General features: G+C 41.0%; 1 protein-coding gene across 3 annotated transcripts in view; it reads right to left on the bottom strand.

The window, feature by feature from the left end:
• Positions 1-26,070, bottom strand: part of LOC109622172 (probable nuclear hormone receptor HR38) — a 456,982-nt gene that overhangs the window by 28,229 nt on the left and 402,683 nt on the right. For 2 of the 3 annotated variants that reach the window (XM_029853432.2, XM_029853433.2), the window contains exon 2: positions 1,332-1,663. In XM_029853432.2, the coding sequence (XP_029709292.1) occupies positions 1,332-1,663 (332 nt within the window). Of the gene's footprint in view, positions 1-1,331; positions 1,664-1,809; positions 2,345-26,070 lie in introns of those variants that run through there. The other variant, XM_020076394.3, reaches the window with a different exon arrangement.

Here is a 26,070-nt window from a genome sequence, read left to right as displayed (position 1 = left end):
GAAATTGGACGCAAATTGGCGGAGATATGGGCCTATAAAAATGACATGTTTTTGAGGGGGTGACCCCAAACTTTTGATCGGGAGTGTATATACACTGTATATTCATGATAAAATTTTCTGAGCTTGTTTTTCTATAAACTTCGCTAGAACTTATAGAAAGGTTATAATGCCGCTAGAAACTTATTTCAGCTACATATACTGTGAGGATCTACTTATAATGCAGATGCTATATGAAGTTGAGTATAATCAAGACTCAGGAGCGAGGTCAAAAGATTGACCAATAACTTGACCCTTGGTGGAATTGTGCGGATGGGAAACTGCATATTCCTCATCGTCGCATAGATATCACAAAAGAAAGGTCAAGACACGAAACTGTGTCAAATTTGTCAGATTTTGCACGACGCCGATTCGATCATCCTCATCCATTATGGGTGAGCTGAGCTGCTAAAGTAAAACTCATATGACACATAGGAACTGTGACTCGGCTATCCTACTGCATCGAGTCTTCGGAAAGCATCGAATCTCCAACCCCACACATTTCGGGTAGATATGAAAGTGCGATAAAGAGGCTCATTTTCCCCGTCGGTCGGTGGTGTGCAGGTCGCATGTCAGGTAGGTGTCAAAATCTTTCGCCTTCCGTCCGATGCACAGGAGGAATTGAACGCCAGTCAGTGGTGGAGCCAAGAGAATGACCTCCCTCTACAAGCTACAAGGGGATGCTGGAAGTCAGGGCGATGATGATGATGATGACAACGTGAAGCAACGACAACCATCGACGACGTCCGAGAGAAGATAACGTCGAGTCCCGTCGCATCGGTGGCATGCCGGTTCGTTGTTTCAATATCTCATTCCGATCCGGGAAGAGGTGGGAAAACGGGGTTGCATCAACGCGATGGTATCGTATCAATTATTGGCTGTTGATATTGGTCAGATAAGAGTGGCGAAGATTTATGGATTGTGCCGTGACCTCAGGTAGTTGTTGGACAGTTGGATTGGGTGTGATCTGGCGTCTCATAAACCAACTATTGGACTTTGAAGTGTTACTTGGGCGGTTTCATTTGGCTTTTCTGTTGTTTTTGCCTTGTTTTTCTTTCTACTTTGTCCATTTTCCCCTGCATTCTTTTTTTCTGTTTTTGTGTGTCTTCGTATTTTTTTTCTGTCTGTTATCTGTTCTTGCTAACTTCTCTGTTTTGTATGACTTATGTGTCTATTCTGTTAGTTTTACTTTTTGTATTTTCAAAGTTTTGGTATTTGGGGTGCTGAAGAGAATTTTATCATCGCACGCGCCATTGCCACTGAGAATGGATCAAGTTCTTCCCTCCAAAACTCACCTGATGTTGCAGCAATAACATGCTGGTACTACTCCCACTGGTCGTGCTACCACCACTGGTTGTACTGCTACCACCGACACTCGAGCTGTTTCCGGCGACCTTCCGCAATAACGAGGAACCACCGGAACTGACCAAATGTTGAGCTGCTGCGGCGATTCTGAGATCTGCGCCAAGTGCCAGTAGGCTCTTTTCCACTGCTGGATGCTGACTACTGCTCGGAGGCGATGTCGCACTGACGACGGTCCTCGCGGCTGGTGACGTCGGCACGGCTGGTGGCGACGACGGGACGGCACTCGGTGAGGTTACAACTTGCGACAGAAGTTGTGGAGCACCTGCAAAGAAATGGACAAAAACAACGCTCAAGGTTACATCAGGTCGGAACTCTCTGCTGATTTGGCTGTGGATGATGGTGAAGGAACCGGTTCGAGTATTTAGTGTTTTATGTGATGCGAATCGATGGAGATAATGATTATCCTACCATAATATATCATAATTCACTTCGCTATCGGAGCTTAGATTCGTTGATGGATTCCCTTGTCAAATCACTTCAGAGGCCAATTCTCGCCGAATGACCGTCGTCCAAACGCACTCACAATCTACATATTTTAGCATAACTTTGACAAATTTGATCCCAACTTAGATAGGTGAGCTCTCAACCCCAACAGGCCTAATGTTTTCTCCATCAATTTTTCGATCTTCTTGGGAGCTGCTTCCACTTGACGAGCCGGCTCGCCTCCGCAATTTACACTCGATAAATCTTCCGCACGCCGGGTGCTTAGCGCGCAGAGACCACCACGAGAGATGGTTCTCAATACCGTCGTCGTCGTCGTCGTTGTCGTTGTCGAAAATTGATATTTTACAGCTCTATAATCGCGTGCGTTCTCTCGCGGAGACCCGTCCGACTCCGCCGGTGGTTGTCGTTGTCACTCGCGTCACGTCCGAAATTTAAATAAAATCATCGGCACCGTTGGAATCGGATTGGAGCACGCTGCTCATCATCGCGAAATATTGCTCGTCGGGCCATCAACGACCGATTGCGCCGCGCCGCCGGTGGTTCGCTCGGGGGGAGTGGTCTCTGTGTGTCTCTCAGTTTTGGTTCGCTCGCGCCTATCATTGGCGTTAGAGCCGGTTGGTCGGTGTGTCGAAAATTTTGATTCGCCTGATGGCCGTAGAATGTGCGAAGTCAAATGAGCCAGTGTTGCTCATTCAGTGATAATGATGTAGGTGGGCAGAGTCGGATCTGGTGAATTGGCTCGTTGAAAGCATACATTCGACGACTAAATATATGTTATGAATTAATCCCAAATGGAATTATTACTTGCACGGATTTATAGGATTACAGAGAAGTTTAATCCATATTCCAGCGTCCTATTTTTATAAGACAGTACTTTTGATGCGAATATCTTGAAAATAACACAAGTTTTCAATTTACTGTCTTTGAAGAAGTTGTTGAAAAGATACATAGGTACATATTTCTTCGTAGGGTCTGGGACCATTTGGGCAGGAGCACCTATTTTGGGCACTTGCTGCTATAACTCAGGCAATTTCAAACCGATTAACTTGAATTTCTGCACATGGCTAGATTCTGTGCGTATCTGATCGTGTCTCAAAAATCAAGTCAATCGGTTGAAAATTGACTGAGTTATAGCAGCAAGTGCCCAAAATAGGTGCTCCTGCCCAAATGGTCCCAGACCCTACATGGCGAATAAAAAACTTCAAATTTGGCTCACTAGATGGCTCAAATATTGTTGCAAAGATTCCTTAGAAAAATGGTATAGGGAATCGCGCCACTTGGGCGGTGGCTTCTATATTCGTCTGTTTTCCACTATAACTCAATCAAATTTGAACCAATTGACACAACTTTTGGAATGTGGTGAGATAGGTATAGTATCTACTAGTGTACAACATTTCAAGTCAATTGGTTCAAAATTGACTGAGTTATAGTGGAAAACAGACGAATATAGAAGCCACCGCCCAAGTGGCGCGATACCCTAGTGCAACTCCGATTGTCGTGAAACTTGGTGGGTTCGTAGTTCATCGAAAATAATTTGAACCGTATTTCGTCATTAGGGTGACAAAATTCAAGGTTTTCTCTAAAAATCATAACTTTTGAACCAGTTGACCGATTTCAATTTTTTGTTTGTTTGAATGCTATTCAATAGTAGTTTTAAGAAAACATACGTTGAAGGGGCCAAATTGTATTTAGGTGCAAAAAATATGATTTTTTTAGTTTTTTTTTGCGTTTTTGTGGTCTTGGTACCAAAGGGGTTTATATTTTTATCAGAAAATTCAGGAAATTTGGCGTAACATATAAAAAAAATCAGAGATATTTCTTAGTTTTTGAGATATGATTTCTGTTTCTAAGATTGGCAAAAAATTTGAATCTCGAACCGTTTAAAAAATCGTAACTCTTCCTGTCATTTACGTCGCTAGACAAAAGAAACCTTGTGAAAGATGTTAATTTTTTTATCTGTATTAACGAGATTATTAGCCCTAGGCTAGTACATCTCGGAAAGATGTTAAAAAAAAACAGCGCAAAAATGTTCAGCTGACGGATGTAAACATCATACTTTTATTTCTATCGCACCAATAGAAGATACAATCAATCATGCAATGAATAATTCAAAGAAATACTATGATATGAAGCAAAATAGTCAATAAATCTCAAATAAAATATCCAAAACATAAAAAGTTCCAGCGCAGGAAATTGTATGTCAACGTTTATAACGAAATGTCTTCTTATTGAGCAAAACATTGAATGAATGTTATTTCTTCGAAATGAGTAAAATAATTTAACAAGTTAAAGCTCCTGTACGCACGCATACATAAGGAAGCTGTGTAAACCATCGCACAGATGAAGCTAGTGATTAAAATGAGGACTTATTTGCCAAGAAAAAATGGAAAAGTTGTATAAGCTGGCACGTCGGTTTGTCGGTGGTATGATTGACATGATTCGATAATACCTCATTTGCAAGAAGATGCAATTTTGGTGTTCTCTGCAAATATGTTTGCCTGACCAAACAAAGTCTGCCAACGCAATTATATTAGTATAAAATCCTTCGAATACTGGGGTAATAAAACTACTATTGCTAATATCTCGACTCAATGAACAGATTTAAAGATTCCTATGAAATTGTATAAGAGGCGTGTGTCGGAAAGATTTCCAGTTAAGAATTATCGCACTTGGTGGCACTGGGGTCTACTACATACAAGGCCTCAGCAATTCCTCCTAATAACTCCCATTGGATTTTTTACACCTTGTGATTCTTCCCGAGAATCCTGAAGGGATACGTCCCAGCATTTCTTCTGAAATTCATTTTCTGTAGGGATTTCTCCAGGATTGTGTTGAGGATTCTTCCAGTTTTTTTTAATGGAATTGCGTTTGGATTTGTCACTGGATTCCTTTAGGGATTTCTCCCAAGATTATTTTATGAATTTCTACCAACATTTTTTTTTCATGAGATTGCTTCAGCGTTTTCCCCCGCCCGGGATTCCTTTCGAGGTTCTCTCCGATATTTGTTCATTGACGCTTCCGGGTTTTCTTAAGAGATTGCTCCTGGAGTTCCTCCAGCAATTCTTTCTTAAATTGCATTAGATGTTCCTGCCTAGATTCCTATAGGAATTCCCCGGGATTCCTTCAGAGAACTCTTTCATGATTCCATAAGGAATCTTTTAAAGCATTCCATCCCTCGGGGTTTCCTGCATTTTTTTCTTCCGGGAAACTTTTTAGAATTTCTTCAGGGATTCCTTCCGGAATTCTTTTTCGGATTATTCCCAAGATTGTAGCAGGGATTGCTTCACGATTTTCTTAGGTTTTTTCCGGGTTTCTTTCATCAGTTCCTCCCTTCCTTCCTTCATTGATTCCTTCAGGGATTTATTTTTTGATTTTTCGCAGTTTTGCTTTAAAGATTCCACCTGCGATTCAATCACGGACTCTTTTAAGGCTTTTCCCAAAATTCCTCCAGGGATTTCTCCCGGAATTCCTTATGAGATTCCTCCATTGATTTCTTCCTGGATTCTATCCGGCAATCTTTCAGCTATTTCTCCCGATATTCATTAGGAGATTCCTTTGGGGATTATTCCTGGCTTACCTTAAGAATACCCAATAAGTCTTTTAGAGATTTCTCTTGGGATTTATTCAGATACTGCTTCCGGGATTCCCCAGATACTTCTTCAGGGATTCCTTTTGGGATTCCGCCAGTGATTTTTCCCGGGATTCCTACATTAATCCTACTTGACATTTTTTCAATGATTCCTTTGGAGATTTCTTTTGGGATTCGTTTAGGCTTCTTTCAGGGATCTCTACTGGAATTATTTAGGGGATTCATCCATGTTGTTAAAAAGGACTACTTTTAAGTTTTTTTCAGGGATTCCTTCGGTTTTCTCTTATTTTTTTGAACCGGACGTCCTTTCAGGATTCCATCCTGCATGGGTTTCCTTTAGGATTTTCTCCCCAGATTTTTTCTGTGAGTCCTTCCAAGATTATTTTATTTAGATTTCATCTTCGACCGATTTGGTCGCACAGATTACTGATTATTTTAAATGTTTTTTTCAGGGATCTTTATTTTGTTCATGGATTCTTCTCAAAATTCTTTTCTCAAATTCTCCTGTGATTCCCCAGGATTCTGTATTGGATTCTTACTTCAGGACTCTTTCATTGATTGCGCTCAGGATTCCCTGAGGGATTTCTGCTATTTTTTTCAGGGATTTTTCCAAGGATCAGGGATGGCATGCTCCTCAGTGTGTATGCAAGTGTGCACGGTTTTAATATGAAAATGAGATGCACTGTGCACATTTTCGGTGTGGAATGCCATCCCTGCCAAGGATAACTCCAGGGATTTCTCCAGGGTTGCATCCAGGATTCCTTCCGGAATTTTATCCGGGTTTCCCCCAAGAATTTCGTGTGGATAACCTTACCGGGATTTCTGGAGTAAACATGTAGGGGATGAAGTTTACTCGTACATAGTTTAACGAGCTATGCATGGTCTTGCTGAATGAAATAGTTTGGATTAGGTCAAGTAAGAGCGTATAAGAGAAAATACAAAAAACGAGTTTGTTAGACACTGTCTTGTGTCTATACGGATCAGAATGTGACGATAGTATAAAATTTATGCTGAAATAGAAAACAAGAATATTTTTAGATGTAGAGAACCTACATTGATGACTTTCTGGGCCTACACCATATACTTCAATTTTTTTTTATAAAATATGTTAATTTTATAGTAAATTTATTTGAAGATTTAAATTGTGAGACACCTTGGCTAGGAGATTATCAGGGGGTTCTTAGGGGGGCTTTTTGTGAGATGTTTCAGGGTGTTTTCAGAGGCATTTTAATGCTATTCAGAGGACTTTAGCGGGTTCCAGAGGGTTTCCCGGAGGTTTCAGGGTGGCTTCAGGGGTTTCAGGTGGAGGGGATGGTCGATTTCTCGAGGTTTTCCAGTGGTTTTTCCGAGAAGTAAGTCGAGCACTCAACACTGAAGAAGTCTGTAAGTCGCAGACGAAATAGGCCTATCTGTCCGAAGATAAGCAAAGTAGTGGAATTAAAAGGAATTGGCTCGTCCTGTTCTAGTTTTTATTTAAAAGTCATTTTTAGTTTTTCTTTTTGCAAAAGTAAATAGTGAAGTGTTTTTAATTTTTAACTTGTGATTCAAATATAAATGTTCTACTAAAAGTTACAAAAGTATTAGTGAAGTTTTCCGAGAAGTTTTGTAAAGCCTCAATTGGGTTTCAAGGCTTTTCAAGGGGGCTTCGTGAGAACCCTGGGGTTTTCAAGAAGATTCTGGGGGGTTTCTGAATAGTTACAGATAATTTCAAAGCGTTTCAAGAGAATCTATTAGATTTCTGGAAGTTTCAAGAAGAGGAGTTCCAAGGCGTTTCAAAGTCGTGTTCCTGGGGGTTATAATTATTAATATTTTATTTATATAGGGATTTTCAGCCCTTGGTTCGTTCATCTCATACCATGGGAGATTTCAGTGAGAGAAGTTTGTGTTGAGTTTGTCGGGATATCGGGATTCCAAAATATGAAATTTCTAAAAAATGTACGCACACAAGCAACGTGTAGTGACAGAATTTCGTAAAAAAAACATTTTCTCTGTTTCTCCGATTCCTGGTATTCGTCCACGAATTCTTTCGTGACTTCTTCCAACAATTCTTCCGAAAATATGTATAAGAATCTTCTGATATCTCTTATGGTTCCTTTAAGAACTCCTGCTGGAATTCATTCAGAGGTTTTCGCTGCATTTCCTCCACTTCCACTGAGATTCTCACAGGAATTTCGGCTGGTGTTTTTCTATAAATTCCACAAGGCATCTCTACAGGAATTTTTCAGGAGATTATAGATTGTTATAGAAACAATCCCTTCAAATATTTCACTATGAATTTTCCAAGCACACTTTTTGTGATACCCCCAGAAGTTTTTCTTGAGATTTCTTCGGAAACTTCTTCTGGGATTCCTCCAGAAACTCTTGCTGATATTTCTGCAGGATTTTTTACAGGAATTTCTATAGGAGCTAACCATACATTTCTCAAGAAATTTCTCCAATAACACATCCTAAAATTTTTCTGAAACTCCTCCTAGGATTTATAAAGGAGTTGCTGCAGGATTTTTTTCTAGAAATTCTGCCAGGAACTCATCAATGGATTTCTCTAAATTTCTGTTGGGGTTGTTCTAAGATATCTTCCTCAACAGAAATATCTTATGGTATTGTTTCAGGAATTTCTCCTGTTATTTCTCCCGGAATTATGGCAGAGATTCTCCAAAAATTAATCCGCGTATTTATCTAGGATTTTTTTCTAGGAATTTGCATGGATTCTTTCAGGAATTCACCCATAGATTTATCTAAAAATGTCTGCAGCGGTTTTTCCAAGAACTCTACTGGGGATTCTTCCAGGGACTTCTCTGGATTTCTTTTAGGATGTCTCTCTTCTAAAGAAAAAATCTCATGGAATTGCTACAGGAATTTTCCTCATGATTTTTTTTTAGAATTCCTACAGAGATTCTTCCACAAATGCATGCTGGGATTTTCTTAGAGTTCATGCTAGAATTTCTCAATTAATTTGTGCTGAGATTCCTCCAGGAATTGCTATAGATATTCTCTAAGAACTTTTTCAAGAATTCCTCCGTCAACTTCTCCAAGAATTTTATCTGGAATCCTAACAGTGATTTTGTTAGAGATTTCAATGGAAATTCCTCCAATGACTCTTTTTTATTTTGAACCACTTAGCCTTATTTACAGCTCTTTTGTCCACTGGGGCACTACGAGAGCAATTACAACTGACAGCTGCACTTACAGTTTGTACAGCGCCTAAATTTATTCTAATTCTACTATATAGAACTGGTTGCATATGTGCTGCTTTCACTTTCTACTCTGTCCATGGTAGAATGATGAGTACGAGGATGATGATGTGTGGCTGCTGATCCTTTTCCAGTCCGATTGGGGGTCCATTATTAGGCGCCATTTCGTCGATATCCAATTGTCCGGATCCGTTAGAGCTATGAGAGCTCAGAAGAGGGTCAGTGCCAGCCGCTCTCGAGGGGAGAGCAACTGACGAAGTGCCGTGGCTGGTGTCGAACCCATGACCATCCGCTTATGAAGCGAACGTGTAGCCACTACGCCACGGGCCCCGGCTCCAATGATTCTTCTAGGAGTCATTTCAGAGATTTATCCCGGAACTCCTCTAGAGGTTTTTTTTACAGGAATTAATTACGGGATTCCTTCAGAAATTCCTGAAGGGTTTTTTGACTATAATTCCTTAGTTTGTTTTTCCAGGAACTCTTTCAGAGATTCCTTCGGAAATTTTACCATTCAAATTTTCTTTTTTTTAAATATCTTTAAACTTTTATATGTCTCCTAAAAGCCTATTTGGGTTGCCTGTCTTTAAAACATGGTCATTTTGAGATTTTATGACGACACTAGTTTATGAAATTGATAATGAGCTGATTTCGAAGCCGTGATTCAAAAATGTTGAAGTATAACAGTTTTTTTTTTAATTTTATGTTAAAATTGATATGAAATTTACTAAAATTCTAATACCTTGCGTTGCAGTCAACAAATTTTCAATCTTTTTGCGTAAACAGAAAGCTGAATTTAATATGTTCCGATCACTTGAACACAACAAATTGATGGAATTCGAAATATTTATTAGTGAATGGGGCAAACTTCTTAAAAATAAGCAAAATTTAAAAAAAATAATGATGGTTTGTATATTTTGAAGTAAAAAAAAAGCAATCAAACAATTCAGCGTATATTTGAAACAAAAGATGTTAGCTAGTAACAGTAAAAATTTCAGCTCAATCAAAGCATTCGCTATGGAAAATGAGATGTTTGAGGGCAACAACTTTGCTTCAAAATAGAAAAAAAAGCGATTTCAAATCAAAAGCCGTAAAGCGTCGGTAATAAAAATAAATCGAAAGCCTCGTATGGAAAGTCGGAAAAGAAAAATTCCGCTCTACTGTATTTTTTTTCTTCACGTTTTTGAACTCAGGGCATGATTCTACCCTAAAAGTCATTATCAGCTCAACAAGTTCAAAAATGCTGTAAACTAGGACTATTTTTGAACTATTTTTATTTTGTTTTTTTTTATTTCATTAGAATTACCGTGTATTTTTCGTGTAACTAAATAAATAATGAAATAATTTTATAGTGTATTCAACTCTAAAATTGGTGAAAAAAATAAAATAAAAAATAAAATAAAAACACACTCTAATCCATTTTGAGATATGCAAACAAAATAAGCCAAAATTAAAAATTATAATAATTTGGTTTGGTCAGCAAAGAACAAATGCAAAAAATGCTCAAACTATACCCTACCTTAAGGCGGGGTTGGCAATTAGAGGGTTAAGAACAGGCTCGTTTGAGTTCCAAAATGACCACCACAATGGGCGATTGCTGGACTTGTTCGTGATTTTAAGCACACAAAACAGTGCAACGGACCTTCTTATATTAAGCTTCTTACAGCTGAGCAAGAACCGCTTCTTGAAATTTGTGCATTTGAGGTTCTGATGCACTGAACTAGTATACCAAGATGTATGTCCTTTACAGCAGGCTCTGCTCCGTTTAAAAGTAGAAAAATATCAATTTCTTCAAAAGTGTGAAAAAAAAAATCTGACACACAAATCGATCTGATCCGACCCTGCATTCGCTACGCAACGATGCCTATTGAAAGGGGAGGGTTTACAAACAAAGGTAATTTCAATTTTCACGCCTCTGCTGTGCACCTATGCGGATGGGTCGGAAGCACCTCTCTGGTATCGTTCCGATACGGTATCTTTTTTTCTCTTGTCTGGTTGCGGAAGCACATGTCGATAAATAGATCTAGTGATTGCTATCAGGGACAGGATAAACAGGATAGAATAGGGGCAATCCCTTTGAGACTGTATAAAAATCAGTGACATTTAGCAAGTTCATTATGAGCGGTTATGATTCGTAGCGAAATGGGTACTTGAAGCAGTGATAATTAGAATTTACTTTGGAAGCAGAAGTTCCTTATTGGTTTTGAATTCGCTACGAAGACTTCATTTTGGACGAGATAATATCTTTCTACCATCTGTTTAACAAAGATTATAACTTCTGTAAGTCTCATTTGATTATTTTGAGTTCCTAGCCCAGCACCATCGCTCCCACGAGGATAGGAACGAAACGCTTCTGACCCTACAATTATCCTTCCTTCAACCATGGATGGATGGTTCCAATTCCCCAAACGAGAAATGCCCGATAGCACATTCCGGTCCAAAATTTCTCCCCCTAAAAGGCCGCACGCCTCCAAACACTCTGGTTGCTGGACCCGCCGATGCAGCGAGCCAGTCAGCCAGCCGGTGCACCGGTAGGTCTTAAATTATTTAATTTCCGATCGCACCCCGATTGTTCCTCCCGGTGCTCGTCTCTTTTGCGCGAGCGGGGTATACTGATGAGCAGCAGCAGCCGGCTATTATAATTCTCGCTTTTAATAAGATAAACGAATTATAAATAATTATAGGGAGGCTCTACCACCAGCACCACCACCGCTGGCTGAGTTGGCTAGTGGCCGGTCAGTGTTTAATTTGGCTTCGTCATTCTTTCAGTCTTTTAGAGTAGTCACATCGTCAGCAGCAACACCGGTAGCACGGGAGTGCTGCCAGCGGGATAACATACCGTAGCTACCTGAATTTCACATGGAGACTACGGAGAATATGGAGATGAGTTTCAGTATTGATGAGCGAAGTAGGGCAAACGGTATCGGAGTCCTCTATCGATGCTTGTCACGTGTTACGTAAAGACTTGTAAGCTTAATGAATCTTCTTTTACAGTTGAAGTATCATTGTTAGATTAGAGTGTCATCTTTATGCTCTATGTAACACGTACCATGAAAAGAAGTGACGATAAAAGACCTAAGTTTGAAGCTATTTCTGATCAAAGATTATTCCTCGTTGAAAAACGTTTCAACAACTCTAGGAAAAGCATATTACTTGTGATCGGCATATGATTTACGAATATAATTATGGTAACTTTGGATAACAGAAGTTCTTGTGAAATAGATCTGGATGGTGGCCGAAGACCTGGGAAAATGAAGCCGAGATTCCGAGATGACCTAATCAAGGACATGAATGTATACTCCCCAAGTAACACACTTGTTACAAAAGAGTCACGGCGGTGCAGGTTTTTGTTGTCACTGTGACTTACTTGCTAGATAGCAAGTAAGTGTTTATTTGTTAGAAGTAAGTCACAGTGACTTCTGCGCAACAAAAACCTGCGCCGCCGTGACTCTTCTGTAACAAGTGTGTTACTTGGGTCACTAAATTGTTATGCCTGAAAAGTCAACTGTTCTCCAGCAAAAAAACAATATTTAGAAGAGGGTGACTCTCTTCCTCCAACTAGAAAACAAGACCAGAAGCTATTCCACACCTGTGTCAAACAACTATCCACAGTAGCAGTTTTTCATTCACCGTGCCGATATCCACAGTTTGGTAATTTCACCGCGCATGGAGAAAATATTTACCTAACAAAAATGTTAAGTCATTTGTCCATTCAAAATTGGCCCACTCCATTCACCGCACGAAAGCTCGCACTCTCATCCATTCATTGGGCCAGCCATACTAATCTCGGTGGTAGGTACCAGCAATAAGCTACCCATTTCACCAATTGAGCCCTAGTAGAAAATTCGAAAACCCAAAAATAGTTGCTAATTGATGTTACTTGTATAGAAAACGAGCCTCACTGACTCGCTGCCTTAACGATCAAGATGGAACGAACTCTGTCTTTACATAACGGATGCATGTACCTTCTTCGATCGCGCGCTCGCGCATTTGGGTACTTACTTACTGAAAAAAAAACACGGTAACGCGCCACCGAAATCGAATTCGAAAATCAAAACCGTGGGACGACGATCTTCTGCAAGTACCTACATACGAGGACGGTTCGTAATGGTCCCCATCTTCGCCCTCCACGCACTGAAGGTAGCTTTACGCGCATTTCGCAGCGAAAATCAACGCGCGCACACCTGGATCCACATCGTTCGCGAAATTGATCCCTTGCTCGTGTAGTGCGGAAATTGGGCTCCGTCGCAAAATAAACAATCTCCCTCGTCGGATAAGTGAAACTGACCCGAGTGGAGCGATGTTTCATGGTCAAATACTGTCCACTTAAATGATAGAAGAGTTGTGTCCAGAAATGGCTTTGGTGGTCTAATGACTACCACAAATCAGAGTATGTAGAAGGTCCTCGAGGGACTTCTCTAGGTATTCCTCCAGGTATTTCTTTATGTAATTTCTCTTTGGATTCTCCCATTCCTTTCCTCTTACTGATGGGGTTTATCTGAAAATTCTTGTACAATTTCCTCCAGCAATTTCTCCTAGGATTTCTGCTGAATTTTCTACAATGATACATACCAGAATGCTTATAAGAATTCCTCCAAAGATTTTTCTTAAGATTTTTCAGGAGGAACTACAGTTGCAATAATTGCTTGAGAGATGTCAGCTGGAAGTTCTGGAATAAACCTCTGAAGCTGTTCCTGGAGGAATAACCGGTGGAACTTCTGGAAAAATCCCTGGATGATTGTCTTGAACAATCCCAATATTTCTGAAGGCACTTTCTAGAGAATTCTCTAGAAGAATTTCTAGAGAAATACTAGGAGGGATTGCTGGAGGAATCTCTGCAATTACTAGTGAAACCTCATCAGAACTTCCTGGAGAGATCTCAAGAGAAGTTCATTGAGAAAATATCTCGATGAACCCATAGAGGGATACCTTAAAAAACCCCTGGAAGAATCGATAGAGATATTCTGGAGGAATTCATGAAAGAGGCCCACAGTAAATCGCAGAAGCAAATATTTCGGATAACTCAAAAACGGCTCATAATAACGTTTCTTGAAAAATCACAAAATTTGAGCTGTCGCTTGACGGTATTTGTTTACTTTCGAACAATTGATCCTGAAATCACCGGTCCAGAAGTATTTAGAAAGGGTAACGAAACGGCCACAGATGAACATCCTCGTGCTCAGCTCATCATCCTACCATGGGCAGGGTAGAAAAGCGACAGTAGCGCAAAGGCAACAAGTTCGTTATAGTATAATTTGAATAGAATACATTTAGGCGCTGTACAAAGTATAAGTGTAGCTGCCAATTGGAATCGCTCACGCAGTGCCCTAGTGGACAAAAGAGCTGTAAATTAGGTTGAGTGACCCCCTGAAATGCCCCTGATTCCCCTGAGATCCCTTAAAGCACCCTGGATCCTCCAATATGCCTCCTGGGACCCCATGAAACGCCCCTGAGACCCCTTGGAACGCCCTTAAGCCTCTTGAAGCGCACATGAGATCCCCAGGAGCTCTCCTGAGACCCCCTCAGAGCTGTTTAGGCCCCGAGGAGTACCCAAAGATCCCCTGAGACGCTACTGGTACCGCCTTGAAACGTCGCTAAGATATCCTGGTACACCCTGAAATCCCATGAGATCCCCTGACACGCTCCTGCAACCTCCCTACAAACGCCCCTTGTCCGCTGTTGCCATAGTTACCATCAATATAGACTGTTTCAGAAATTATAAATACACTAACGAATGTTTGTCGTTAGATTTGAGTGCAAAAAATCAGTTGAAGGTCCGGCCAGATCTTATGTTTAACAACCTATTTAAGAAAATAATACCAACTGTACGAACCAAAAAGTAGCGTACCATGTAAGAACCCTTGTAAATGGTAGCTAGATGTAGAGGGAATGGGAATATAGACTGTTTCAGGAATCATAAATACACCCTGTTTATTAAATAAAAATAAACTATTCCGATGATTTTTGCCAATATCTTCCTCCTGTACCGTCCTTGAAACCGCCTAAAACTTCCGGGAACACCCTTGGAATGCACCGGAAATCTTTTTTGATCCCCTTGAAACGCCTCTGAAATGTCATGGAACGCCCCTGGGATCCCCTGAAAGCCCTTGAAAGATAACCCTTAGAACGCTCCTGAAACCCCCCGTAACACCCTGGAACACTTTTTAAAGCCCCTGGAACACTCTTGGAAACCCTTGGAACATCCATGGAACACCTTTCATCCTCTGGAATACTGCTGGAACGCTCCTAAAACCCGTTGAAAACCCCTGGATCGCTCCTGAAACCCCCAGTTTTTTCCTCCCCTGTTGGGGAAATTAAGCCACTGCACAGTGGGAAAAAATAGGTGTAAAACGCGAATAAATTCAATATCTCTGCTCGGAGTGAATAGATTTGAATGAATTTTGACACACACTGTAAAAATCTCTACAGTTTTAGATAAGGAAGATGTCATTCGCCGCACGATGCTGAAAATCAGTGTATTGAGCTCGTTTAACCCCGCTGTCTCTCTCACACACCTTTTTAAGAAAATCCTCATTTATTCCCGACTGGCGTGCAAAATAAATGACTTATTTAACTCGTATTTGTGTAAAAACTTCCATAGTGACACAGGGTTGGTCCTGCTTTTATCGATTGCGTTCCACATCGGGCGGAGATGCATGTGAAATTTCAAAGAAATTGGGAATCTCGGGGTTATTTGAAGATATTTCAATTTTTAAGGCCGTGCGGTGCGCCAAATCAATTCCATTCGATACTACGGAAGTTTTTACACAAACACGAATTAAAAAAAATGTTTATTTTGCACTCCAGGATTTTTCTAAAAAGATGAACCAGAGAGAGAATGGGGTAAAACGGGCCCGATACACTGAGTTTCAGCATCGTGCGGCGAATGACACCCTCCTTATCTGAAACTGTAGAAATTTTTGCAGTTTGTGTCAAAAATTCATTCGAATCCATTTACTCCGAGCAGAGATATTGAATTTATTCGCGTTTTATACCTATTTTTTCTCATTGTGCACTGCGTCCAATAAGCTGAACTTTTGTGGCAAACCCCCAGTTACTATGACACATATTCCCCATTTCATTGGCACTTTACCAGATTTGCTGGTATGTCTGAAACATACTGTTATTAGAAGGCACGAAATGTTGCTAATTGACAAATTGAGAGATGAAATTCGTGAAAAAAATCGCATTCTGATGGGATCCGAACCCACGACTCCGTATTCGCTAGACCGGCGCTTTAACCAACTAAGCCACAGAACAGGTAATGGCTCTGCGGAATAGAAAGCCAAACTGACTTCGAAGCCGCACCGTGAACACTCCTATTTCACAAACTCATCTCTCTTTCGGCTTAGATGTCAATCCACAACACACAAACAGGAGTGCGTTGTGGATTGACATCTAAACCGAAAGAGAGATGTTTTGTAAATAGGAGTGTTCACGGTGCGGCTTCGAAGTCAGTTTGGCTTTCTATTCCGCAGAACCATTACCTGTTCTGTGGTCTAGTTGGTTAAAGCGCCGGTCTAGCGAATACGGAGTCGTGGGTTCGAATCCCACCAGAACGCGATTTTTTCACAAATTTCATCTCTCAATTTGACAATTAGAAACATTTCGTGCCTTCCCGAGCAGAGTAAAATAGCTCAATAATAGCATATTTTGATACGGAGATCAAAAAGTGATATTTGTTTGTTTGAGATAAGAGGTAAAAGTACTGAAAATAATATCTCAATTTTACTCTTGGAACATCATCATCTTAGCACATTTAGCTCTTGGTACATGCAGAAAAAAGTATGGTAAATTCAAAAATATTTCAGGTAAACTCAAATAAATTGTCAATTTGTTCTGTCAACAAAAATAAAACTGTTTGGAGCAAATCGAACGTCACATTTGAAGCAAATTCAATCCATTTTTGAAACAAACATGCATCTTCTGACAGGTTATGTGAGAAACAAATGTAAAAATTTTTGTTTTTTTTGTGGCTGGTCGGCCCTACGGAAATATTTGTTTTCCAATTAAATTTACAAATTCATTTCCTTCTCTAGGAAAACCCACTTCCCGCGTGGCACTTTCAATGCCAACATCATGTAGATAACATACGCTCCCGATACACAGCGCAACATTTTTTTGTCTCAAGAGCAAACTTATGTGTCTCCGAAAGTTTTTGGGCCGCTGAATCCGAATCCGGGCTCAGATTTGTTCTAACACGTCACAATTTTGAGCTATACCTCAATTTATAGGGCAAAATATGCGATTTTGGGCTTTTTTGACTGCAAGCCATTAAGCTTGGAAATATTTTTTTTATGCAATCAAAAGGTTAATTGGTCAATCAACATCTAAATTAACGACTCATGCAAAATATTTCGTTTTACCTAATCAAATGAGATAGATTTAAGCATTTTATGATAGTATGAAAACTTGCATGCAACTTTTGGAGGGTGACTTGTGTGGGAAATATCGCACCTAACATAAATCACTTAAAACTATCAAATTCAATTTGGTAAAACGAAATATTTTGCATGAGTCGTTAGTTTAGATGTTAATTGACCAATTAACCTTTTGATTGCATAAAAAAAATATTTCCAAGCTTAATGGCTTGCAGTCAAAAAAGCCCAAAATCGCATATTATGCCCTATAAATTGAGGTATAGCTCAAAATTGTGACGTGTTAGAGCAAATCTGAGCCCGGATTCGGATTCAGCGGCCCAAAATCCTTCGGAGATACATAAGTTTGCTCTTGAGACAGACAAAAAGTTATTTTTTGTTAAGCTGTGATATCAATGGGATTTCGTGGAAACTTTTGGTGAAACTTGACTTTTTTTGCAAGAGGAAATCTTGTTTGGTGCTGCAGCTGGAACTTGAGAGTTTTGTTTATGTTCTCGACGGTGGAACGGGGGGCGCTTCAATGGGTATTGTAGAAATCAATATGTTATTGAGTTAGTTTTAAGAATTAATATTTTAGTTTTAAATATTTTATCACTTTACCGAATAAACATGAACATTTTTGTTTCAAACGAACGAAATTTGTCTCCGTGTAAGATCTAACCAATAGCGTGAGCTATTTGATAAATCTTCAAATATCAATTTTGCTATTGGTTAGATGGTTCAGAAACAAATTTTTGCTATTATTTTCAATACTTTTACCTCTTATCTCAAACAAACCAATATCACATTTTGATCGTCAGTACTTGACCTCTGCTCGGGTTTATTACAAGTTCTTCCAGTATCCCCCAGTTACTCCCTTGAATACCCTTGAGATCCCGTTTATCCTTTGAATCCCTCTGGAAAACCCCTGAAGCGCCCTTGAAATCCCTCGAAAACCACTGGAACCTTCTTGAAGCTAGTTGGACGCCGCCCATGTGCGGTAGCTTGGCAGCCGGAAAGCATCCCAAGTGAAAGTGTCCTGCTTGAGGTTTTTCCTCGGCTTTTTCTTCTTCAAGTGCATGGTCGGGTCTTCTTCTTATTCTTCATGGCTCAACGTCCCCACTGGGACCTGGCCTGCTTCGCTTCAACTTAGTGTTCTTTGAGAACTTCCACAGTTATTAAGTGAAGGGCTTTCTTTGCCTGCCATTGCTTGAATTCGTATATCGTGAGGCGAACACAATGATACACTATGCACAGGGAGGTGAAAAAATTTCCTTGACCGGATCGAGAATCGAAGCCGTCATCTCCGGATTGGTGATCCATATCCTTAACCACTAGGCTAACTGGAGACCCATGGTCGGTTAAGAAGTCTGATAATTTGGTGAGCTCATTTCATGCTCTTTGTTTATAAAATTCCATGAGTATTAGTTCAAAATACAAAATAAAGTTGTTAAATGGTATTACTACGTCCAAAGTTTAGACATTTTCTAAACACATTTGGTTTGGTCCTTCAAGAAACGGCTTGGTTAGTCACGTCGGAGCTGAATCGTGGTTCAGGGCTTTTTTTGTGGATTAGTTGTTTAACAATACTGTTCAGGTTATCTACCATGTGATGTCGAATATGCTTACAGCACACGCTTAGTGGACACACAAGATTTACCAAGTTGCGTAACCCTGTAGTAAATATTCGATACTTTAGTCAACCCATGCTTTCCACCTCTTCTTGGAATTACATCCAACTGGAACAGAAACTGAATCTCAGTACGAAGCATTTTCGTGCAGAGTTCTGTACAACGAATACACATTACACAGGATTACACTATATCATCGCTACAGACTATCTTTAGAGATCGAGGAATTCAGCTTAATTTTTAATTGTATATTATGTATTCTTCGTCGGTCGGGTACGAAGATGGCATCCAACTCATCGACGACAACGATGACAAACAGCTTTACCCAAAATTACGATCAACGAGATGAACTGCCGTGCTGGGGGAAAATTTCCTCAGCGAAATAATGTTCAGTCAGTGCTGGTTAATTCAAAAACGGCACAACAGTCCATGTGGCGCGAAAGAAGTGCTCAAAAAAACTCTACAAGCAGAGATAGGAAAATGGGATTTACACAAAGTTTAAATAAACCCGAATTGACATCGGAAACATGATCGACGAAAAAAAAAAGAAAAGAGCTGCCAACATCGAATGACACCGAACAACGTGCCAGGAGAGGAATCGATACCAAGCATTTTTCAGCAAAAAATGGAAACTGCATCAGAACACAACACCACCAGCCAGCCGGTCGTCGAGGGGAGAAATATGTTCGTGCCGTATTTATGCTTCGGTTGTAATGCGATTATGGAACATAAATTCATTTTTGCATAAATTGACTCCGAAGTCGCGACCTCGCGCGGCTCGGTGTCAGCTCAGCTCCAGCACCAGCTCAGCTGAGCTGGTTCGGGTTCGGGGGTTTGGGGACCCGAACTTGGATGGGATGTGATCTGCCATCACAGTCTCGATCGCGTGATCCCATAAAAGGGGGAGGCTGGTGTTGATACTTTTTATTCGCTTTCAACAACAACGCCACCACGATCGGCCGAACCAGGATGATAATGATGATGATGGCGACGATGTCGAGGTCTGTGATGACGACGCGATCGGGTAAACGTGTCGGTATCGATGACATTGTTAACTGGCAAGCGCAGGAAATGATATGGCGTGTCGAAAAAGTCGTTGTCGGGTTGGGTTTCACTTTTCCGGGGAAGTGGCGTGGATTGTCTGTAAAAAAGCGCAAAGATTTCCGAGGCGACTATATTTGATGGTTTGCATGAAGGCGTATCGAAATCGCTATTGACATTCTTATACTTTTGCACTTCCATCATTACAACTGGAGATCATCACAGGAGTAGCTGGATTCGTAAATCGACCACGTTCTGATCGATAACGACTCATCTTCGACTCTTTGAACGTCATGTTATATAGTGGCAGTAACGGCAAATGATATATCTACCGTACAAATGAAAATTCTCTATTGATGACGAACATAGCTCACGTTTCTTAATATTGTAATCCAGAAGTTTGTGGTTACGTCTAACGAGAATCGTGATTCGAATTTGATCCCAAAATTCCAAAGAAGCGATTCAGTTCCGTGATCTTCATTCTACCGGACCCAACCTAGAATCCCTACACGTACCATTGCGGTTATCGTCGTCTGTAGGACTGCCTCCTCAGTTATCATAACCGCAGCGCAGTAGCTTAGCTAGGTATGATAATTTTAACCAACCACAATAAAACGTTTCCCACCTGTGTACCATCGGTGATTCGAACACAGGAGTAAGACCCTCCTGCATGAGATTGCTCACAGTCGCGGTACTACAGACGACCTAACCGGCTGACTGACTAGCGGCGTCGGCCGCGGCGTGAAGTCCAATCAATCAGTAGTGCGGTACCATTTCTGTAAGAAGCATTTCGTTGTTCCTGAGAAGGTGGCGGCACGGCCGGCGTAGGGATTCATCAATCAAGATTGCAATTAGTGGGGGCGGTGGCGCGTTTTCCGAGCACGGGAATGCAATTCAACGAGAGAAAAAGCTTTCGGATCTACGATGAAGAAGGATCACATGGGAAGATGCGACTAGAGAAGGCGTTGATTGGCAAACATTGAAGCTCTTACTTGATACTTGATGGGCTACAACTCGTAGCGGTGAATCTACGCCGAATGAAGTATCTGCCTCCACTGGCCTCGGTCCTGGGCCAATCGCTTCCAGTCGCCCTGAACGTTTAGAGTCCTTAGGTCCTCCTCAACTGCAAAAAGCCAACGTGTGCGCGGCCTTCCACGAAGTCGACGACCGCTTCCTGGTTCTCTACTGAATATAATTTTAGCTTGTCGTTCCTCCGACATACGAACTACGTGTCCAGCCCCGCTTTGTGACAGAAGGTCGAAGGACAAATGGTCGAAGGACAAAAGGTCGAAGGACAAAAGGTCGAATGGACAAAAGGTCGAATGGACAAAAGGTCGAATGAACATAAGGTCGAAGGGACAAAAGGTCGAATGGGACAAAAGGTCGAATGGGACAAAAGGTCGAATGGGACAAAAGGTCGAATGGGACAAAAGGTCGAATTTTAATAGACCAATTTGTTGCCGCTCATTGAAAGAAACATTGTAGTGCTGTTATAGAAATCATATGCATTTCAGTCACTAACATTTCCATAGGAAATTTTTCCTTCTTTTGTTTGTAGGCTGTTCTTTCAAGTTCTGTTAATGTAGTATTTATTTAATGGCAATTTAGTTTGATTTTTTGTTCTGGAATTTTTCCTTCTTAAATTTATAGGCTGTTCTTTTAACTTTTGTTAGTGAAATAATTATTGACTCCTTAGAGACTTGTTTTTCAATCAGAAATTTTGCCTTCTTCTTTTCAATATCTGTTCTTTCTAACTGTACTGCAGAAACATTCATTAACTACTTGTGCTTAGTGATCATCCCCTCTTGGATTGATAGGTAGATCCTAATAATTATACTGTATTATTAAACAATTTCATTTTGTTTGCTCATACAGGCGTTACGCCAAAAATTGAGAATTTTCGATCCCCCTCTCCCTGTCATATACAAACTATATTGCTTGTTACACTTTTGAAAACCACCCTCCCCCTATAATCGTTACGTACTTCATGGATCACCCCTATAATATCCAGAGATTTGTCCTTTTCTAATTTATAGACCGTTTGGCTTTATTTAATCGCTTTAATGATTGGAATTTCAAATGAGAATATTCCGATCTATGATTCATCCTTCTTCAACCCATAGGCTGTTCTTTCAAGGAATCAGAGATGGCATGCTCCTCAGTCCTCAGTGCGAAACGTGAGAAGAGAAAACATACACTCTACACACGACTTTTAACGAGAGCGAGGGTGAACTACGCAACTTTTTTCACACACAAACCACCCGCTCACTCTCTGGCATCCATCGTGGCACCCTCAAAATGAGTGCTCAAACAAATGTTAGAACAAACATGTTTTTTTTTCAGTTTCTGCGTGCACATTTTGTGCGCGCAGAAAATGTGCACACAAAAATTCGTGTTGAGAGCGCACTCGGTCGTGCTTCCAGTGCAATACTGTGTGTACCACAGGAGTATGAAAGTACTTGATTGTCTAAGATATCACATAAATCACAGACAAATAGATGTGACACTAACAAAATTTCAATCTCATATATCTCATGATCCTGATTACTTAGAAAGTTGGTGTCTTCGGCAAAGTTGTTTGGCTGGTCAAGGACTAACCGATAATAAGATTAAAGATTCAAAATTCCACCGCTAGGCGGTGCTAGTGAGCAAACAAATTATGTTTTTCATAAATATCAGGAAAATTTGCAAAAAAATGCAACTAGCGCCGCCTAGCTGCAGAAACTTGAACCAAACAGTAATTATTCTGAAAGCCCTTGATCTACCAAACAATATTGCCGAAGACACCATCTTTCTACAAAATGAGGATGCTGAGATATGAGTAATTTAAAATTTGTTTGCTCTCTAGCGCCGCCTAGCGGTAGAATTTTGAATCTTAAGTCTTATAATCGGTTAGTCCTTGATCAGCCAAACAACTTTGCCAAAGACACCAACCAGAGAAGAGAAGGCCATCTCCCGAGTCAGAAATTGATAAATATTTCATGCTGTTGGTCGCGACACCTAGCGGTTGAAGCCACACTTTTTACACGGAAAATTTCATCCGTGTTAACACGAAAAAGCAAAGTATTTCGGAGGCAGGTACACCAACTCAAAAACTGATTCGCAAAAAAAAAATGTGTTTAACTAGAATGTATTTCGGGGGCACAGTCAAAGTTGCTTATCTCTTAAAACCGTAAATAGGGTACGCGATACAATAGTGGTGGGAATATGTATGAAACCGTTATGATAATCAAGAAAAAATGTTAAAACACCATTATTATGCTTTATAACAGCCTGCAATTGCAAAAAACATCTTTGGTACGTGCACCATATTATTGCAATAGTGGTCGAAACAACAATTGATATGCTCTCAATGAAACAAAATTTCGAAGAATAAGATAATTAATCATCGATATGACGTCATCTGTTCATTAATTTTGATTATACCTGAAATAATCAATACACTTTGAGCCATGCAGTTGTTTTGACGTTTATACACGATGGAAACGAAATGGATAGAAACAAAATAAATCGAGTAGATTTTTCACGCCTAAAATTTATCACTTTTCGTGTGTTCGGTTTGTTCTGAGATGCCCTTCTCTTCTCTGCACCAACTCTCTAAGTAATCAGGATCATGAGATATATGAGATTGAAATTTCGCTAGTGTCACATCTACTTGTCTGTGATTTATGTGATATCTTAGACAAGCAGACGCAACACTGACAAAATTTCTATCCTATATTTCTCAGGAACCTGATTACTTAGAGAGTTGGTTTCTTCGGCAAAGTTGTTCAGCTGGTCAAGGGCTTTCAGAATATGGGCCGTGTGATTCGTGATTTCACCGCTAGGCGGCGCTAAATAGCGTACAAATTTTACATTTCACATATCTCAGCATTCTGATTCTTTAGAAAGATGGTGTCTTCGGCAAACTTGTTTGGTAGATCAAGGGCTTTCAGAATAATTATCGTTTGGTTCGAGTTTCTGCAACTAGGTGGCGCTAGTTGCAATTTTTTTGCAAATTTTCCTGATAAATATGAAAAACAAAATTTGTTAGCTCACTAGCACCGCTTGTTGGTGGAATTTGGAACCAAAATATTCATCAACTGTGAGTCCTTGACCAGCTTAAGACATCTGCTTGTCTCTGATATCACAGGATTTAATACCCCTTAGCGGGTTTTGGACTCACTGGCATGCTCTTTACCCTTTTAGACCTTTTATCCATTCGACCTTTTGTCCATTCGACCTTTTGTCCATTCGACCTTTTGTCCATTCGACCTTTTGTCCATTCGACCTTTTGTCCATTCGACCTTTTGTCCATTCGACCTTTTGTCCATTCGACCTTTTGTCCTTCGACCTTTTGTCCTTCGACCTTATGTCTTTCGACCTTTTGTCATAGATTCGTCCAGCCCACCGCAGCCTGCCGTGTTGTATTCGCTTCACAATATCCATCTCTTTATATACCTGGTACAATTCGTAGTTCATGCGACGCCGCCAGATACCGTCCTCCAGTTTACCGCCGAGTCTTGTTCGCGGCACTTTACGTTCGAAGACTCCAAAGGCTGTCCGATCAACTTCTTTCAACGTCCACGTTTCATGACCGTATAAAGCGACCGGGAGAATCAGAGACTTTTACGCGTCTTCATTTGCAGCCTGCGGGACCTCAGCTGGTTTCGCAGACTGAAAATGGCCCGATTTGCAGCCGCAATCCGTCTTTTCACCTCGCGGGTAACGTCATTATCGCACGTCACTAGATTCATCGCACGTCACAAATTCATCCACAAGTTCAAACTTTTCCCCACCTAGCACCACTTCGTCACCACTACCACGGCCGGACCGACGTTGAACACCAGCAATCATGTACTTAGTCTTTGTGGTGTTTTTTTTTCTCCTGTTGGGGACATAGTACCACTGCGACCATTAATTTGATATATTGTGGTGCCATCCTCTTTATTTTTGCCGTACTGAAAAGACTCATCACTATGGAGAAATGATCATCCTCACAGCTATTGGCGTGTTTCCCAATCAGGTATGTACTGCATTTCGTATGAAATCCAATACCTGCTTTGGTTGAGAGGCCCAGATTTCCCAAGGCTCCATCAAGCCCTTAACAAGGTTACCGTGGCGCTTTCGTGGTGTTAATCGTAAGTCCAATCCTCGCCGTCTCCCTCTTAAAAGGTACGAACGCCTCTACCACGGCCCGACGGTCGATTTCGATGATGTCAATATCGGCTGCGAAGCCCAGGAGCATATGCGACTTCGTGACAATGGTTCCGCTCCTGTGCACACCAGCTCTCCTTATCGCTTCTCTTAGTGCTATGTTGAACAGTAAGTTCGAAAGAGCATCGCCCTGCTTCAGTCCGTCAAAGGTTACGAACGATGACGAAATTGCATCCGCAACCCGTACACTTGATTGCGATCCGTCCAGCGTCGCATGAATCAGTCTAATCAGCTTCGCCGGAAATCCATATTCTAACTCGTTTCTCCATAACTCGTTTCACTTCACTGAATCGTACGCCGCCTTGAAATCAATAAACAGATGATGGGTCTGCAAGTACAGGGTGAACATCTGGTCCGTCGTTGATTGGCCCTCTCGAAATCCTGCCTGATACTCGCCGACGAAGGACTCCTCAATCGGCCTCAGCCTGTGGAACACAACTCCGGACAAAATTTTGTACGCTGAAATGAGGAGTGTTATTCCAATTCGCGCACTCCAGTCGATGCCCTTTCTTGAAAAGAGGGCAAATGAGACCATCCAACCAACTAGCAGGCAGTTCTTCCTCCTCCCATATCTTCAATATAATACGGTGTAAGAGTTGATACAGCTGCTCACTACCGTGCTTGAGAAGCTCGGCCGGGAGTTCGTCCTTCCCAGCAGCCTTGTTGTTCTTCAGTCCCATAATGGCTCTCTTGACCTCGTCTAGCGTTAGAGGTTCCACAGCTTGTCCGTCGCCGTCGATTCGATTTCTGTCCGTCACTCTAACACTCCCACCGTTCAACAATACCTAGAAGTGCTCTCTCCACCTGGCAGCCACCACTGTCTTGTCTGTCAGCAAGTTTTCATTACGGTCGTTGCACATGACGGGAGAAGGCGCTGTTTTTCTCCGCACGCCATTGGCAGTTTCGTAAAATCTCCGCATATGATTCTCTTACATACTCTCTTGCGCCTGAGCAATCACATTTTCCTCGTGCTCTTTTTTCTTGTTGCGGTGGATTCGTTTTTCGGCTACTCTTGATTCTCTATATCGCTCCCTGCTGTGCCGGGTCCCCGACACCAACATCCGGCTTTTAACAACATTCTTCTCGTCTGTTACCCTCTGGCAATCCTCGCCGAACCACCCGTTTCTAGGTCGTCTTTGAGCAGTACCTATCACCTCCCACGCTGCTCTACTCATCGCTCCGTGGATAGACTCCCACAGAGTGTTGAGATTATCGCTCTCGTT

Source organism: Aedes albopictus, chromosome 2, assembly GCF_035046485.1.
Source record: "Aedes albopictus strain Foshan chromosome 2, AalbF5, whole genome shotgun sequence".
Lineage (NCBI taxonomy): Eukaryota > Metazoa > Arthropoda > Insecta > Diptera > Culicidae > Aedes > Aedes albopictus.
The sequence above is the reverse complement of the archived record's forward strand: the minus strand, read 5'-3'. Positions and strand labels throughout refer to the sequence as shown.